This window comes from Penicillium atrosanguineum (genome assembly GCF_028827265.1).
Source record: "Penicillium atrosanguineum strain IBT 20685 chromosome Unknown utg000001l_segment0_segment0, whole genome shotgun sequence".
Lineage (NCBI taxonomy): Eukaryota > Fungi > Ascomycota > Eurotiomycetes > Eurotiales > Aspergillaceae > Penicillium > Penicillium atrosanguineum.
Genome location: NW_026623133.1, coordinates 2,260,006 through 2,276,961, shown reverse-complemented (window position 1 = coordinate 2,276,961; position 16,956 = coordinate 2,260,006). Strand labels below are relative to the sequence as shown.

Genomic DNA, 16,956 nt, shown 5'->3' with positions numbered 1-16,956 from the left:
TATCACCACTTTCACTTTTCTGCCGAGTGACTAAGACAAAGCACACCGCCATCCTAAATAGGCGGAAGGAATTCAATCAAATTATTATGGCCGGTTGATGGTGTTTCTCGATCTCCAACATTCGTCCACCACTCCCGTCCAATCCTCCTCAAACTGTCCGCTAGGGCCACTGTTCTTGAACAATGGCCTCCGCGTGGTGCTGGAGCTGTCTCTCCCGGCTCCGTCCAACAACGCGAGCCTTTGCCCCGACGCCGGCCGCAACACCCCGGATTACCAGCGCTCCCTTCCACTCGACTGCGGTGCAATATGCCAATCCGGTGAAGAAGAAGAGCACTCTTGTCGCCAATAAGTACCGCCAGGGTCAGATACTGAAGAGGAAGAAGAAGACCAAGACTGAGCGGGCGCGTCCCCCGGCTGTTGGAGAGCGCAAGGCTTTGCGGAAGCGCATCGTGCTCAGCAACCCCAATGCCCTAGAGATTGAGGGCATGAAGGACTTGTCACCTGAGACTATGGTAGATGCTCGTCTCCGTGGTACTGTTGTCGGTCTGCCCGTGGCTACCCTGGATCGATTGAGGGCGGTGCAGGCTTTCAAGCCTAAGCAGGGTTGGCCTATATTCCGCCGGCCGGGTACCGTTCTGCGCCGTGATACTCTTGAGATGGGCCGTCTGTTTGAGAAGATCTCTGGCGATGGTGATGCTCTTGAAAAGGGCAAGGTTGTCAAGAAGATTATTACGGGATCCAAAGGCTCCGGCAAGACCGTGCATTTGTTGCAGGCTATGACTATGGGCTTCCTTAAGAACTGGATTGTGATTACAGTGCCTGATGGTGAGTTTAATTGAAGGATAGTCGATGATTGAATGATCACTAATATTTGAATAATAGCACGCGACCTCGTGTGTGGAGACACTGCCTACTCTCCCATCGAAGGCAGCAAGCCTACACAGTATGACCAGCCCAACGCTGTTTCCGCCCTCCTGACCCGCACCGTCGAGGCCAACCGCGAGGTTCTGTCTAGCCTCAAGGTCTCCCAGAAGCACGCCGGTTTGCCCGGTCTCAAGCCCACCTCGACCCTCGAAGACCTGGCCAAGCTGGGCTTCCAGGATGCCGCCCTCTCCTGGAAGGTCTTCCAGGCTCTGTGGGCCGAGTTTAACGCTACTGCCGCTGCCCCAGGAATGGAGAAGAACTTCGAGGCCCGCCCTCCCATGCTCGTCGCCGTCGACGGTCTCGCTCACTGGATGACCGAGAGCGCCTACAAGGCCTCAGACTTCACCCCGGTGCACGCCCACGATCTTATCTTCGTGCAGCACTTCCTCTCCCTTCTCAAGGGCCAGTCCTTGAAGAACGGCGGTATGCTCTTGTACGCCACCTCGACCTCCAACAACCCCAGCAGCTACAGCCTCGAGGTCGGTCTGAACCAGCTGGCCGCGCGCCAAGCCGGCATTGCCCCTGATTCCGAGGAATACCCGCAACCCGAGAACTATAGCAAGCCTGATAGCCGCGTGCTGGACATTTTCAAGCCCGATACCGCCAAGGACGGCCTCGAGCTGCAGACCCTCGGCGGTCTCACCCGCGACGAGGCCCGTGGCTTCCTCGAGTACTTTGCTCAGAGCGGTCTCCTGCGCGAGTCCGTGAACGAGGAATGGGTCGGAGAGAAGTGGACTCTGTCTGGTGGTGGTATCATTGGCGAGCTGGAGAAGCTGGGTCGTCATGTGCGCACTGCTGCTCCTCAGCCCGTTGCCCAGCCCGTTGCTGCTGCGAACTGATGGATATACCTGTTTCTTTGATTCGGACCCTTGATGTGGTTCGATTTTGTACTGTAAATGGGATGCTGGGCTTTGTTTTTTATGCTTCTTCAATGTACTTTACAAGTCTTATAAATCTCTTTTGATATTTGCTTTTGTATGCATATAATGGCCATGTTTCCTATAAACTCACCTCTTTGCCACTCCACCCGTGAGTATCTTGTGTTTTTATGTTACCAGTAAATGCAAGGTACTAGGTATTGTCTATGTAGGCAGGCCTTCCCCAACGATATACCGTAACGGTAATCCGGGCACGCCGGGACTATCTAGTGTTACCAGATCTCGACGTCTAATGGCTTTCCCCAAAGATAAACTTTTCAGAAAAACACTCGTTGGCTATCAACGAACCTACGTTGGTCTCACAGAAAAGCCATAAATATCGCGCTCAATCGCAGGCTAAGTTCGGAGATTCCAGCATCAATTGATCGTTCTTGTCGAGCTCTGCAGGTTCCTCTCGATCTAATCCAGCAACCTTTGCAAAGATTCTTTAGAATCTATCCTAGAAACGTTCCAATATAATCACCATGAAAATCGAAGTCTTATTCAGTGCGCTTTTTTTTTTTTGTTCAAACAATTGCTGCGCCGGCTGCGTGTCCTGATATCGGCTGCCTCCCAGGATCAGACTGGGTTTGTACAACGGTTCCCGGAGTTGGATCTATTCACTGCTATTGTCAGGCACATGTCGATTGTAGGTTACTGCTAGAGCAATTAACATGCCACGATCGCTAAGTGATAATCAGAACTTCAATTGAAATTGGAAAATCAGTGCTAGCAGCGTTTACAAAATGCCTTTTGTCGTTGTTATATTAATTCATGATGATACCAATCTTTGAACCCACAGCTTCTCATCCGCAACAGTTCCGAAACCCAGTCTCTTAACCCCATTATAATATTTCTTATTCATCAACCTTCTCTGGCACAATAGGTCTCACCAAATCAGGATAATCAAACCTAGCAGCATAGTTCATAAACACCGAGTTCCCAGGATGCGCCTCTGTCTTCTCTCCCCTGAAAAGGAACGTCATAGGGAAACCCAAGTCAAAGTCATAGGCCCCCTCAATCTCCTCAATATCATTCTCCGACAACCTCAGTCCCAGCGCCTCAATATTTCCCAACAAATGCTCCGGCTTGCGCCCACCCACAATCGGCGTCACATACGGTGCCTTATGCATTAAGTATGCTAGCGCCACGCTCGTGATAACCGTGTTGTGTCGCGCAGCCACACTCTCCAGAACCTTCGAAACGGCGATATCCACATCCCGGGGCTCAACCTGTCGTCCAGGGTTACCGGATTTGGTGATCTCTTCGCGTTGGGCGGCGGTCTTGAAGCTGCCACCGCCTATGGCACCCCAGGGTACTAGCCCCATGCCTTCGGCGGCGGCCATGGGGATGATCTCACGTTCGAAATCGCGCTTGGCGGCGTTCCATTGGCCTTGATAGACGGAGAAGGGGCGGAGGCCGTGGTCTCGGGCGTCTTGGTGGTGTTAGTGGGTTAATTCTGAGGAAGGAGGGAGGGGAATGTACATTGGTTTGCGCGGCTGACGATCCAGGCGGGTGTATCGCTGACTCCAAGATATAGAACCTTGCCTGCAGTAACTAGCTGGTTGAGCGAGGTCATCACCTCCTCGATAGAGGTACTAAAGTCCCACCAGTGGACATATAGCTAGAGCGAGTATCAGCATCTTGAATCCCCAATCCCCTCACGATCGGTTGGGAAAGAAGCATACCAAATCAATGTAATCCGTCTTCAACTTCTTCAAACTCGCTTCCAATGAGACCTTCATACTCTTCGCATTATTGCCCACATAGTTCGCCTGGATCTGAGACTTGTCGAACAAGCGATACGGCGAGGTATACTTAGTAGCGAGGACGATCTCGTCACGCACGCCACGGGCTTCCATCCACTCGCCGAGCCAGGTCTCAGAGTCTCCATTTTGGTAGGCGTTGGCTGTGTCGATGAAATTGCCGCCGTTTTCATAATAAGTGTCGAGGATTTTGAAGGACTGCGCTTTGTCGCATTCGCCGAGTCTCTCTTTCCTGTTTGTTTCTTAGCTCCATACCTAGGTGTGGATAGAACGCCAATTGCGTAGTTAGACCTTACCAGCCTTCTCCGAAATTCATAGCTCCCAAGCACAATGGGCTCACCTTCACTCCGGCTGTGGGTGCCAGGAGGCGATAGCGGCCGAGGTGGGATTTGGGAGGTGCTGCTGCTTGGAACATTGTGTCGGGTTTTTACTGGGTGGTTTTCTTAACTGGTTTGAATATGGGAAGTTTCAATTCTGCTAGGAATTGAAAAGATAAAAGGATCAACATTGAGGTTCACTGGCTCCACCTTTTATAAATGCTCCTGCGGGGATATGATGTAAATGCTCCCAAAGGATTGGATACAACTTCCTGCTCCGCATAACCCATTATTAAGCTGGAGGTACATAAAAACCTGTTTCCCGCTAAGTCCGTCTTGTTGAGTGTTGTGGTACATGGCACCGAAAGTATGCCCGTTGGTGATCGGTCGACGGAGGAGAGAGTGCTTTATCCCCGTTAACCCCACTTGAGCTATACGACTCTGAATCCTCAGCGTTTAGAATCGGAGCTGGAACCTACAGTACAACCTAAGGGGAAAAGTAAATATGAAGAACCTATACCATTGAAATATTCTTGACCACCTCTGAATATGTCCCTTAAGCCCCTCCTCTGCTTCGCCCTCTGCCTCGGCTTTTGGCCATGCCGCGGGTTCCCGTTCCTGGTCCTGGTCCTGTTCCTGTACCCGCGTCTAGTCCCCGCGACCTCTTCGAGTAGCTCCCCTAGTCATTTGTAAACCTGGATTCGTAACCCCTTTAGCTTGAGCTGTACCACTTCCTATCGCCGTAACTTGTGGACTCGAGATACCCTCAGCCATTGCCTTTAGTCTTCCATACTAGGCTCTCGCCTCTCTCAATTCCCAATTTTCTTTTTCTCTGCCATTTTCCGCCTCGTGAGGGGTGCCTTGTAGTAAAAAGGGAGGGCAGTTCTTTGATGACCCTCTCTCCCAAGGTCGAATAGCATTCTTTTCTCGTTTCAAGGCGCCTTGCCACGACTTTGGGATCCCAAATGTGGTCCATCACAACTCTGCCTCTGGGGGTTTCGACAGTTGCTGTCAGCTTCTTCCACACTGGATTCTCTCGATGTATGTGTTTACTCGCTGTCTGGTCGAGTTGGCTCGAGTTTCCTTCGACATGAAGTTTGTCGGATGTTTCAATTGCTTTAGCTGGTCTCTTGATTGTTTTCCTTGAATGCTTACCGCCCTTTTCTTAGTCTTGGGTGGAACCCAAGCAGAAACGTCGGGGTTATGGAGGAGCTCTTTGATTTGTCACTGCCTTTAGCCTTTTAGCCTTGGGTTCAACAGGCCAACCAGAGAATTCAGTTAAATCGGATGGAAGACCCTGGTCCATCGCCGATGTGTATTTCATCGGTGTAGTCTGAAAAACTTTTGAACATCTGGTTTTTTTTTTGTTCTCCGACAGTTCCCATTGCACCCTTGACCGAGGGCGTTTTTCAGCATCAGGAGGCATATTCAGTTAATTTCCTAGTCATTAAAAGGAATAAGAAAAGGTAAAATGATATCTAGGTGAAAACGTGGGCAAACAGCAATTCATAGACTTGCGAGCGCGCTGGTGGAAATGTAATGAAGTAAAGAATTCGATGAATTAATCTTTCTAGACATATCTTGGTTTAGCTTTCAAAGATTGAAATAAATGGCCGAGAGCACAGAATTACGTATACTCTGTACTCTGTGTATCATCAAGGGAGTAACCAAAGAGACCTCGAACCCCGGGTTACGCCAAAGCCCGAGAAAAGGCAGACAAGTAGGAACATTTACTAGTTTCCCCTGCTCTCTAATATGAGAGAAACGAGAAGAGCTCATGCTAGTAGGTCAGAGTCTTACTGAACTATAGCCTGCCAGGCCTTCGTGATTTAGCTCGTCGAAATCTAAGCTTAGATGGCTTAGAGGCCAAGGGGGCCACTCATAGGCCCTGGGGTGTAAACAAGGATAGCCTTGAGATAGGGATCAGAATCTCAGATAAAAGGAAATCACTTAGGTGAGACGATAGTTACCGTTACCTTAAAGGGAAAAGGTGCCATCCGCGTGGCATCGCGATCATGTGGGGTGGCCTCACGGCAAGTGCGCAAGCTCGTCCCGCTTCCTTAACACATGCGCTATGCCATATTTTCGTTCTGCGCTAGCTTGCAGTTCTCTCAGGAGTATCCTACTTCTATACCCAGCTTAATCTCTTCACTGCCATGAGCGACCATGTACGGCTCGAATCAACACGACTCGCAGCCCGAATGGCGGCTGCCTGCACCTCCACACCGTCCCGTGGGACAATTCGATGTCCCTCCACCGCAACCGCCTCGGCCTCAGGTCGCTTCGTATAGCCCTGCAACGTATGGCCAGATCTCAGGTCTACCAAACCCCAGTACATCGCCAGTGTCTGGATCCGCAGACTCAAGAACGTGGGGCGTGCGATACAACAATCAACAACAGGTGCACCCGGTCTACGCCCCGCCGCCTTTGCCAGTAAGGGTACATTATTGAATATGGGAGAAACGGAAGCTGACCGCATTGTCATAACAGCCTCGACCATCTAGTACAAATGAGCAGCCGTTTGCCTATGCGCAGTCGAAAACCCCGGAGCAGCCACCGCCCCTTAACACCAGCATTTCACCTCCGCCTCCAGGCCATGATTGCGAATCGTTCACCGAAGCTCAGCCTTCATTTGCTTCAAATATTCCGCCGCCATATGTGCCCCCGCCTGCGCCAGTACCGGCACTTAGTGGTGTGCCGCCTCCGCCTCCAAAGATCCCGCAGAATTCTCACCCAGCGGCGCAACAGGCCAGTCAACCTGTGCGGCCACCACTTCTTGCGCAAGGTGTAGGCCCGGCGGCCACACTAGGCTCCTATGGATTCCGGACGAATACCAACTCGGCCTCAACGGGTCCATCAGCTTTGGGAACTGGCACGCCTTCTGACTGGGAGCATTTGGGTCACAGTACAGCTGACTTTGACGATGCGCCCTGGTTCCCAGATAGGCCACCGGCACACCAAACACAGGATTCTGTTTATAATTCGCCGACTTACGGTACTGGAATGCAACCCCAGACTTTGAATAACACGGCTACGCCTCCCCCTCATATGGACCCAAACCAGCCGACTCGCCCTTCCTCGAGTTTTCCTTCTCGCCCAGACACTATGAAACGGAATGATTCCATTTCGCCTATCAGTCCTGGAACAAAGTTAGGAAGCCAGCCATTCAACCCTACGGTTCCAACAATGATGGGTCATCAGTCATTTACTCCTCCGCCCCGCGTGGACAGCGTGAGCTCTGCCAGCTCGTTTGAAGATCATGCGGAAAGTATTGATAATGTCATTGATGCGTGGGTTCAGCCGCTGTCGACTGCGCCTAAGCTGGCTCAGCAAGCTCAACCAGCCCAGCAGATTCAGCCAATTCAGTCTGAACGTGCGGATTCCACTTCGCGGCCTTCTCCCACGTCCCAGAGCAACAGAAGTACTCCAGTCGGAACCTCGAGCCCCATTCAAAGCAACCCATCTGTTGCCCAGGATCCAGGAGTCGCAAGTCCGGCGGTGCCAACTCCACTCTCGTTTCAGGGAGTTACCCCAGCTACTAAAACCCCTGATCCATATGAGGACCTCGACCCATGGTCTAAATCCTCTCTTACACGATATGTTGCGATGCTGCGCAAGGAAGCTGTGGCTGACTCTGATGAAGAGCGTTTCAAAATCTTCATAGCTTTCATGGCCAAGGAGACCAAGCTTCGGGAGATCCTCTATAATATCGAGCACGACAATCAAAACTCCACGACAGCTCCACAACCATCTGTTCCGACGCCTAAGCGAACGCTTTCACGTCCTTCGGAACGAAATTTGACGATTGAATCTGGCTTGATTCCTGTGGAATCGGAAGAAGTGCCGTCACCCGCGGCTACTACGGAATACGGGGACGACATCGATGATACGGCTAGCGAGTTCAGCTCTGGAGGGCGACCTATCCAAGCCAAGCTAGCTCGCCGAGGGTCGCAATGGCGGCCAAAACTTTCGACTCTTCCCGGTGGAGAAGATTCAGCAAACAATCTTTCAAGTAGCCCTTCGAGAAAATTCTCCGTAGACGAATCTGCGGAGAAGCAGGTTCTAGAGCCCCTGGTCTCGAATCCCCCGCAGCCAATTTACACTCCCTTTCAATATATGGAAGGCCCGCAGCGCGGTTCGGACAACTTAACTTTCGCCCGCCCAGCATATGAGGCCTACTCTGATCTAAGACAATCAGCTGGCAGCGGACGCATCATGTCAAATGCTCCAGCAATCACGCACCAGTCAAGATCGGGGACTGTGACCACCACCCCTGCTGCCGATGAACATGATGAGACCTTCCTTGGTCTCATTCGTCATAAGAGCACGGCTTATCGGGCAGTTGGTCGCCCGAGCACCACACCAGTTCCGCTCCTGCCAGAGTCTCTTCGGCAAGGACGACCAAATACCTTGTTCGAAGAGCTGCGATCGATGGTCTGGAAGCCTTTAGATAAGCCATCCGAGAGCTCTTGGCAGATTACGACCCGAGAGGGTCTTGTGAAATTTCCGGATAACTTCTCCTATATTCAAGAAACCGTTGATAAATGGAATTTGTCTGCGAAAAATCGTCGTCATAGACTGGACGAGGAGCGCATGGCTCGCCAAGAGGAGTCCGAGGAGCAGATCGATGATCTTTTCAATGGAAAGGAAATTGGCTATGCCGATATTAATACGCTCGAAGAAGACTTCCGTCAAACTGAGGCTCGTATTCAGCTGAGCGAGGAGCGTGAAGAAGTGGAAAATTTCATCGCTAAAGTCTTCAATCCTCTGGATGAGCGATTGAAGGATGAAATTTCCGTACTTCGCAAGTCGTATGATTCCGCACTCAGCCAGCTGGATAGGGACCAGAAGGAAAAGAACTCACCGACCGAGCAATGCAGCCCATCGGTGACAATGAACCTGATCAACGATATCCATAGAAAGCTCGAGCTTCGCTTCCAGAAACGACTAGAACTTGCCCTGGACTGCGAGCGCCGTCGTAAGAAAGCCGAGCGTCGACCACTAGTGTTCATGGGCGACATGGCCAGCCTCCGAAATCTAGATGGAGACTTCAATCGCATGGAGAAACGGAACATCCTAGAGGCTGCGAAAGACCGTGACGACCGAGCCAACCGACTCATGGATTCCTTCGACGATGCAATTCTTCACGGCCTAGGTATTAACCAAGGCCTCCTGGACGAGCTCGCGAGCAAAACAGCCCGACTAGATGCCACGAGCCTCCGCGCTTCCGGCCTACCGGATACTGAAGTTGAACAGGTGCTCAAGTCGGCGGCGACCTTTGCTACGTCTCTTCAGACTGATTCGGAGGCTATCCTGCGCAGCTCGGGAATTGCCGATTTGGCACTCAATGAAGCTGATTACAACGTCGCCGTCGCTGAAGCGCGATATTCCAACTCCGAGCCGGATATCCTCCAGCGGCTTGAGATTGAAAAGAAAAAAGAGGATGATATTCTTCGGAAAGATATGGATTCCAAGTTGGAGAGTATCCAAAGGAGTCCTCGTGAAATAGAGGGTACTATCAAACGCCTTCTTGAAGACTTGAGCAAGACGCCCCGACCCCCAACTGTGGTGCCGACCTCGACCATCGCAGATGACTCTACTCCTGTGAATGCGACAGCTGACGTTCCTCCGATAATTGTTCGGCCTCCCACTGCTGTGCCCACCCCACCTTCAGCTGCGGCGAGCCCGGCCCAAGACACAGATGTGGAGCACAAAGAACGACTGCGCAGGGCACTGGAGGAAGCGAAGAAGCGCAACGCAGCCCGAGCCAACCACTAGACTAAAGTTGTAGTTGCTACTGAAAGCCCTGAGCATAATGACGCGACGAATTTCCTTTGATACGAATATACCCTTCTACCAATTCGCATTCTCGATGCCTGCTTGGGGTTAACGATCCCGAATATTTTTCTAGATAGTTCACAAATGACCTTGAAATAACATGACTCGAGCTGCATGTAGTCCCTCTCTTTAGCATCGTGGTATGTGCGGGCTCATGCGCATCCACCCGGAGTCCTTTTCCCCTCATGTTACACGAAGTACTCGAACGCGTTAATTTTCACCCACTCATTCTCGTTCCGAGACCTGTGACCCGAGACTTAAAGGCCAACAGAACCAACACTCGTGAGGTGACGAAACCTTGTACGGAAACGTGCCGAAATCTCTTCATCCTGAGGCTGTTTTCACGCGCAGCCACAGAGTGGCTGCGACATGCAACTGGGGCCAAATCAAGTGATTTAACAAGAACGCACAGACAACTCTCCGACAGTCCAACAGGACATCTGCGACCACGAGTGGCCGAGCGCATGGCAAGGCATTTATTTTAGGCGCCCGGGCACGGCGATTGGCGGAGGGTCTCAAATTGGGCAATTAGACGCCAGATGTCGATCCCAGGCGTGGCCCTAACGGCGATTTCCGTTGCTTGGACCTTTCCTGAGAGGCACCGAAAGCAGGAAACGATTATCCTCAGACCCAATACCCAAAATGGCGGGTCCTGCTGTGCAGCATCTGGGGGCCAACTCGCTTTCGCTCTATGATCATCTATCCACGGGCACAGTTCGTGCGCAGGAGGTTCCCCTCCTTTTTCGCCGTGCCGTGTGGTTTTTCGGTGATCCCCTGCCAATTGAGCCGGCGTGATATGCAAGGCAGACCTTGGAATCACCAACGCCTGGGTTTGGGCTTTTTTTTGCCTTTTTGTTTGTTTTTTTGGTGACCCGGAGGAACTCAGTCCATGTGGCAGACTATGCCTCGGTGTTTTCGTCCCGTGGAGATGGAGGCTGCTCAGACGCAGCTTCGATGTCGGCCATCACTCAACTCGGAAGGAGCCTTGAGCTAAGGATGCGCGTTCGAATATCGATCTGTCCGGGGGACCCTTGTTTGACAACTGTGCCGTCAGTTCATGTTGATGTCAGAGTACCCCCTAGCCCAAAAAAAAAGGTGTGGCCAATTGATAACCAAGATGATCTGAGAGCGGGTCAATGTGACCACTCTAAAGCCAGCTCGGAAAGGTCGAGATTCCCCGATCTCGCCCTCGCGCAGGCACAGACTGCGATCGCCATCGGGCCAAGCCTGTTCGGTCTGCGTATAGCACGGACACTGTTCTCCATTCTTTTGCTTTCCTGTCAATTGTGTTTTTGGGCGAACGGGCTGTCGCCAACGGTGTCTACTTGACACTTGTGGTATGTTACTGGTCCCGGGTGGTACCAGTTGTTCAAGGCATTCGGCGCCATTGCAATACTCGGTGTGATACATCACTGTGCTCGCTGCGCTCGTGAGGCCCTCAATTCGAGCTTGACTCCGCCCGGAAAGCCGGGGGCCAATGGTCCAGCCACCAAACCCCAGATCGGTCCATTGCACACGATCCTCTTAGCTGTCTGTGCGCTGCTGCTGATCAGTTGTCAGGCATAATTGAACGGTTTGGCTTTGTCAAAACAGCACCCCTTCCAAGGGCTCCTGCGGTCAATCCTGCGGTCAACTCTCTTTTTTTTTTGCCCGTGTTATCTCGACTGCAACCCCCCTGATAGCTTCCCTAAGCGCTGTTGGGAAAATCATGGGTCTGCGCCAGACCTGAAATTCGCATTTATTTTGACCGATTTTTATTATTTTTTTTGTCCCTGCGAACAGTCGACCCCCAACTGTGGTCCAACTTGAAGGCCGAGTGTCCGGGCACAGTCGAGCCCAAATGACGAAAGGAAGATCATAGCTCCATGGCGGAGCGAAATATTTAAAGCGGGAGGGACATGCCGATTCCATGGTTCAGTGTACCCGCTCCCGTCCATGGGTCGGAAGAACTCTACGACTTGGGAGTGAATCTGGGAATATCGCTTCTTTGCCCCTCCCTACTTCTTTGCCCCTTTCTCAGCATGGCGCCCCCGACTAGACAGTTTCACAGACTTTCAATCGGTCAGGATATGCCTGCCTCCAGGACCCCTCGCGCCGAGGGTCAACCGGCCCCCACCCAGGGCCATCGAGACGAAGGTGATGACAGCTCATCTGCCGAGAGTGAAAGCGAGGAGGAAGGTGAGGAGAGCGCGGAGAGCAGTGACGATGAGTCCGAGGCCGGATCAAAGGTCCGAGCCCATTCAGGAATCACCTACGACCTCAGCCATCTAGATACCGAGTCTGAAGCCCAGGCTATGGTAGGTCTGATGGGCGAATTCGACGTGGTCAACTGCCGTGCTTCGTCCGAGGGGTTTGACTTTCAGCTTTTGGACCGACCGCGTGTGCACATTGGGCCTGACTCGCCTACTTGTACCTGCTCAACCTTTCAAGACCGGCCCAAGGGTGCCTGTCAACACATCTTCGTAAGTGTTTCGTCATTTTTTGATGTGATTAACTCGCCAGGGTTCCCGCTGATGCTTTCCCTGTCCAGTGGCTCCTCGATCAGCTGCATGGTTGCTTCCTTTCTAACCCTCCGTCCACAGAAGTAGCCCTGTCCCACAACGGCCGTCCCGTTGTGCGCCAACGCATCGAGGATCTCCTGACAGGCAAGCTCGAGGCGGTGGCGAACCAGCTCAATTGGCAGTACCTCCGGGACGAGGGAGACAGCAGGACGACGGCCATGACACGGGTGGAAAAGGTACGAGACGTGCTCTCAGCATTTACACCGACGATCCTACCCGAAGATTTCCGCCCCGACCTCGTGGAAACGACGACGCCGGCACGCACTGCAGAGCAGTGTGTCGTGCAAGGTGATTTCCAAGCAACCATCTTCCGACTAGCAGTGCACGACGACGGCGTCCGCAGCAGTCTCTGCAAGGCCATGCCAGCCGGTGCTTGTGCAGCCATCTACTTTGACAAAATCCAGGATCATACTCGCCGCCTGCTAGCCGGCTTCGACCGGTACTGCGCCACGGGTGAAATCCCTTCAAACCCGAGTAGTCCTGGCGGTGGTCCAGTACAGATAGATCAAGTTTTCGAGGAGCTACGCCGCTCCGTCTCTCGCATCCGCTCGCACATCGGTTTCCGCGCGCCCTACGGTTTCGAAGGTGCTGCCAAAGCCCTCGTCTTCATTCTCGACGCTATCTCCTCCCGGCACAAGGATCCACTAGATGGGAATACCTGGGGCCGAACCTCTTTCCAAGGCGAAGACGAGGACCAGCGCAATCTGTATCTTATGCTGATCGGGGATCCAGACATGGACCTGGAACAAGACGCCGATCTATTCGTCATTACTGCCCTTGAAGCCCTCCCTCCAGCCAGCCTCTACCAATTTATCGACGAGCTGCGAGACATTCGGGGAAAGATCGAGGTGAATCGGGCACCAAAGGTATTTCTCTATCGACTAGGAGATCTGATTCGATCGGCGGAATTGGCTGCGAGTGCGTCGGGGCAGAAGAGGCCCGCGGCAGGGAATTCGGGCGGTCATTCTAAACGCACTCGATAATCTCTTGGATTCCTTTAATTCTGTTCATGTTCGGGCGGCCATCGTGTTCATTCATTCCAATACCCCCTGCATTTTGTCACAGCGAACCCAGAATTCATTCTTGCTGTTTCGATTATACCTATATTGTATTCCGCATACGATGGTTACTAGTCACTAGCATATCTCATTGAATTCTCCACCTCCACAATGATCTCATCAGCCCATACCGCCCCGAATTTCCAATAGTCCCTCTACCTTGGATCATTCGCACTCAATCTTCATCGTGTAGAAGACCCCATCATTCAACCGAAAACAGTCATCTGTACCTAGGTAGTATACCTAGGGTAACGTCATAAAACCCAGGACAGCGGCCTTGGGACACCGTGTCCGCGGTTCGGAGACGCTCGGGCTGTGTCACATTGCCCTCTCGGTAGTGGAAGTACCCCGATTTGAGCTCTAGATCCATGGATCCCAACGGGGTCCGACCCACATCGAGCCTGCTAGGTGAAGTGAATCAGGGTAGGCGGTTAAGCAGAGGTAGCTCATGAAAATATGATTTCAAGGCTGTTCCAAGTTACTTGAGCCATGTGGAGAGTACACTAGGGTTGTTGTTGTATAGGTATAGAGGCTAATTGTGCTCTCAACACAACCCCACTCTGGCGAAAAGGGAACAATAAGGATGTCGGCCTTGATGGGGCTAACACGAGGATATGGGTCCGTGAACCCATCCCTTTTCTCTCAACGTGGTGTTTATTACCGGGTCTCGATAGTTAGTGCGGACTTCTTCACGGAGTACGCGGATCTTCGGCAGATTTATACTTTTTTCCGCCACTAGTGAGGTTATAGTGTTTTGCTGGTTTAACTTGTTGGAAGCTTGTGCTTTGGAGGCTATTTTATGGATGTGCCACTTGGTGCACCGTGCTGGAGTTGGTGTTGACGTTCTTGGAAAGAGTGGGCTGTAGGCTGTGATTTTGACTTGATGGGGCGAAGCGGGTGGAGTCGCATTTTTGGGCTGATTTTTATTCTGTAGTGGGACTGGTTTTGGGGGTTTTAGTGGGTGTGATGAGATCCTATAGGATGAAATTCGAATGGTATTTGAAATTGTTGAAATTGTTGAAAATTTAGCTAATCTCCAAGGCTTTGGAGCGAGGATCCCTTTTTGGAGGAATTTGGCGGATGTGTTGTAATCCACTGTAATCCACAGTGCGTGAAGCGAATATCAACTAGACGAGTTCCCAATCGGGGCATATCCTATAGTCTTCGTCATCTTCGCTTCCATCGGAGTCTTCTCCCCTTTCTATTCTCTGTTCATTTCCCTCATTACTCTCCAGCTCCTGATTCCTTTTCATGCTCTCTTCACACGACGTCAGAGTTTCTTGAAGGTTTCGCCGCCATTGCACATCCATCTCAGGCGGTTTGCTCAAATCGCTCTGGGTAAGCGGACCACCGCAATATGGATATCTGATCCACGACTGGGAAGTCAAGGGTTTCCAAGACTTTGTATTGTCCTGCAGATCCATAGTGGCTTCGATAAAGGCCGATTCTTCAGACCTCTGCGTCGCCTTTAGCTCAAGGCATCTTCCGAAAAATATCTTCCACTGAGCGGCGTAGTCGATGGTGGATCCAGATTTTGCTAGGTCTCGAAGCTTCCCCCATTCATCTTCCAACACAAACATGTTATCCTGAGGAAAACGTTCATCGACTCTTGGGACTTGTGGCTCCATAGTAGCTTGAAGTAACGTCAAATAAGTCCAGGGTCTTGTAGACTTGTCCTGCCATTTCCCAAAAACATATTTCTGGTAGTCTCGTGACAGTGAGAGCCATATGTGGGTTGAAAGAAGATCCAGATTTAGTAATATCATTTTAGTCTGTATTTCGGGGTCAACATGTCCAATAAACTCGTAGTGCCAGATTTCTTCCGAGTACACTGATGAGGGACGTGACCGAGGATACCGTGTTTTCCATCCTGTCTGTGGCAGATCTCCCAATTTTACTGTGGGATCACACAATTCCCAGATGTTGTAACGCTTTGCCTGCTTCTCAATATATCGTATCCATCTCGGCCAGTCACTTGGCCTATCGAGGCGTGAGTCCTGGCCTGAGAATGATTCTAACTCCGCAGCCAAGTCGTCATGATCGAGGTCAAAAGAAGTTGGGTCCATGTCTCTTAGGTGATTCTTTGAAATTGCACGATGCACTCGGTTGGTTGCCTTGGTCAGTGAACCGACCGTAGTCTTGGGAACATTCACACCCGCGGGTCATGGTGTCATCATGATGTTTTCGGTATACTCTTTTGTCTTTTCGCGAATAATTCTTAGCTTCAAGAAATAAGGATCTTTTGGGTTTTTTTTCCTTCTGGAAAATGCAAATACAAATTTGAAAGGATCGAATTACCTCCGCTGCGCAACATTTTCCTATCTCTTCTGTATGAGCGAATATCAACTAACAAGTTCAATAGACGACCATTCATTCCGAGCATTCCCTTAGCTAGCCCCCCAATCCATGCTACCGATGTCTGACCCTCGTATAATTTCTCCACCATTCGGGTCACTAGAGATTGTCTCTGTCACTGGAAATGGAGTATTAACAAAATCCTTCATTCTCATACGCCTGCGCGTAAGCGGTGATTCATAATAACACCCCGTTCTGGTTAAGATAGCGTCTCTGAGCTTCATCGTATCCGAGAGCATTCTCAGCTGTTTCCATTGCATTTAAAGGTCATGAAATAAATGAATGCTGATGTCAAGAAGACATCCTTCATCTTTGCGCGCCCCTATATGAATCCATTAAGCCATGGGGATCTCATCAATGGACATAATCTTCTTGTCAAATGTCATCTTCTCGGGTTTTTATTTTGAACTGAGAATGACGAGTTTTCAAAGTGATGAGACTCGAGGTCAAGTATCGATTCTACAGATGGCTTCATTGAGAAGATCTCAGGCTCGACTGGCTCTTTCGGATCTGAGAGGCCGTATATTGGAATAGACGGCTCCGGGGTCAAAGTATTCCTAGACACTGCGTATATTCATCGATACTTTCATGTCCTGTTTCAATCTTGGCCAGTCATCGGGCAACAGGAGTATTCATCCGGTCGATTATGTTATCTGATTCTGAATCCATTGCTGGACTTTCTTCGGTTCTAATCGAATCCTTTTTTGCGTTGTATTGAGGCTTAGCTGTTTGGTAGTGATGTGTTGTTTGAAGATATTCTCAAAGGAAACGATGAAGTATTTGCTCTGTCTCATTTGCTTCTTGATGATTTTGGTGTAGTTTAATTTACTAAATAGGTTTAGTTGGTTCCAAAAGCGCGTCGGGTCTTCCGGCCTGAAGAGGGACCCACATGCCGTTTTCATTTTGGTTCATTAAGCCATTAGTGGATTGAATTTTCAACAACAAGGCCGGCTGGCCCAATGGCAAGGCGCTTGACTACGAATCAAGAGATTGCAGGTTCGACCCCTGCGTCGGTCAATCTTTTTGTCTACAATTAATGCTGGCCTACAACATTATAGCGGTTCGGTTGGTTTTTTTTAAGTCGCCTTCAATAGATGCAAAGTTTTTTTTTGCAAAGGAGAACAAGTTCCATTTTCTCGAAATATCTAATGGGCAGTTCCCATTCGCAATTTGACGCTGTCGGAAGTCATCGGCTCTTGCTGCCCAGACGGGTGGTCGAA

General features: G+C 50.9%; 5 protein-coding genes across 5 annotated transcripts; 3 read left to right on the top strand and 2 right to left on the bottom strand.

Annotated features, from left to right (window-relative positions):
• Positions 1-182: 182 nt before the first annotated feature.
• On the top strand, positions 183-1,763 carry N7443_000880 (mitochondrial 37S ribosomal protein mS29; the record flags this gene model as incomplete). The annotated part of the gene is made up of 2 exons (XM_056880936.1): positions 183-825; positions 883-1,763. The coding sequence occupies 2 exons, from the start codon at positions 183-185 to the stop codon at positions 1,761-1,763; spliced, it is 1,524 nt and encodes a 507-aa protein (XP_056746174.1).
• Positions 1,764-2,698: 935 nt separating this feature from the next.
• N7443_000879 (uncharacterized protein) lies at positions 2,699-4,022 on the bottom strand (the record flags this gene model as incomplete). The annotated part of the gene is made up of 4 exons (XM_056880935.1): positions 2,699-3,276; positions 3,327-3,465; positions 3,530-3,839; positions 3,904-4,022. The coding sequence occupies 4 exons, from the start codon at positions 4,020-4,022 to the stop codon at positions 2,699-2,701; spliced, it is 1,146 nt and encodes a 381-aa protein (XP_056746173.1).
• Positions 4,023-6,090: 2,068 nt separating this feature from the next.
• Positions 6,091-9,702, top strand: N7443_000878 (uncharacterized protein; the record flags this gene model as incomplete). Its single annotated transcript, XM_056880934.1, has 2 exons — positions 6,091-6,357; positions 6,415-9,702. 2 exons carry the CDS (start codon positions 6,091-6,093, stop codon positions 9,700-9,702), a joined length of 3,555 nt encoding a protein of 1,184 aa, XP_056746172.1.
• Positions 9,703-11,783: 2,081 nt separating this feature from the next.
• On the top strand, positions 11,784-13,306 carry N7443_000877 (uncharacterized protein; the record flags this gene model as incomplete). Its single annotated transcript, XM_056880933.1, has 2 exons — positions 11,784-12,224; positions 12,293-13,306. 2 exons carry the CDS (start codon positions 11,784-11,786, stop codon positions 13,304-13,306), a joined length of 1,455 nt encoding a protein of 484 aa, XP_056746171.1.
• Positions 13,307-14,508: 1,202 nt separating this feature from the next.
• On the bottom strand, positions 14,509-15,447 carry N7443_000876 (uncharacterized protein; the record flags this gene model as incomplete). The annotated part of the gene is made up of 1 exon (XM_056880932.1): positions 14,509-15,447. One exon carries the CDS (start codon positions 15,445-15,447, stop codon positions 14,509-14,511), a length of 939 nt encoding a protein of 312 aa, XP_056746170.1.
• Positions 15,448-16,956: the final 1,509 nt, after the last annotated feature.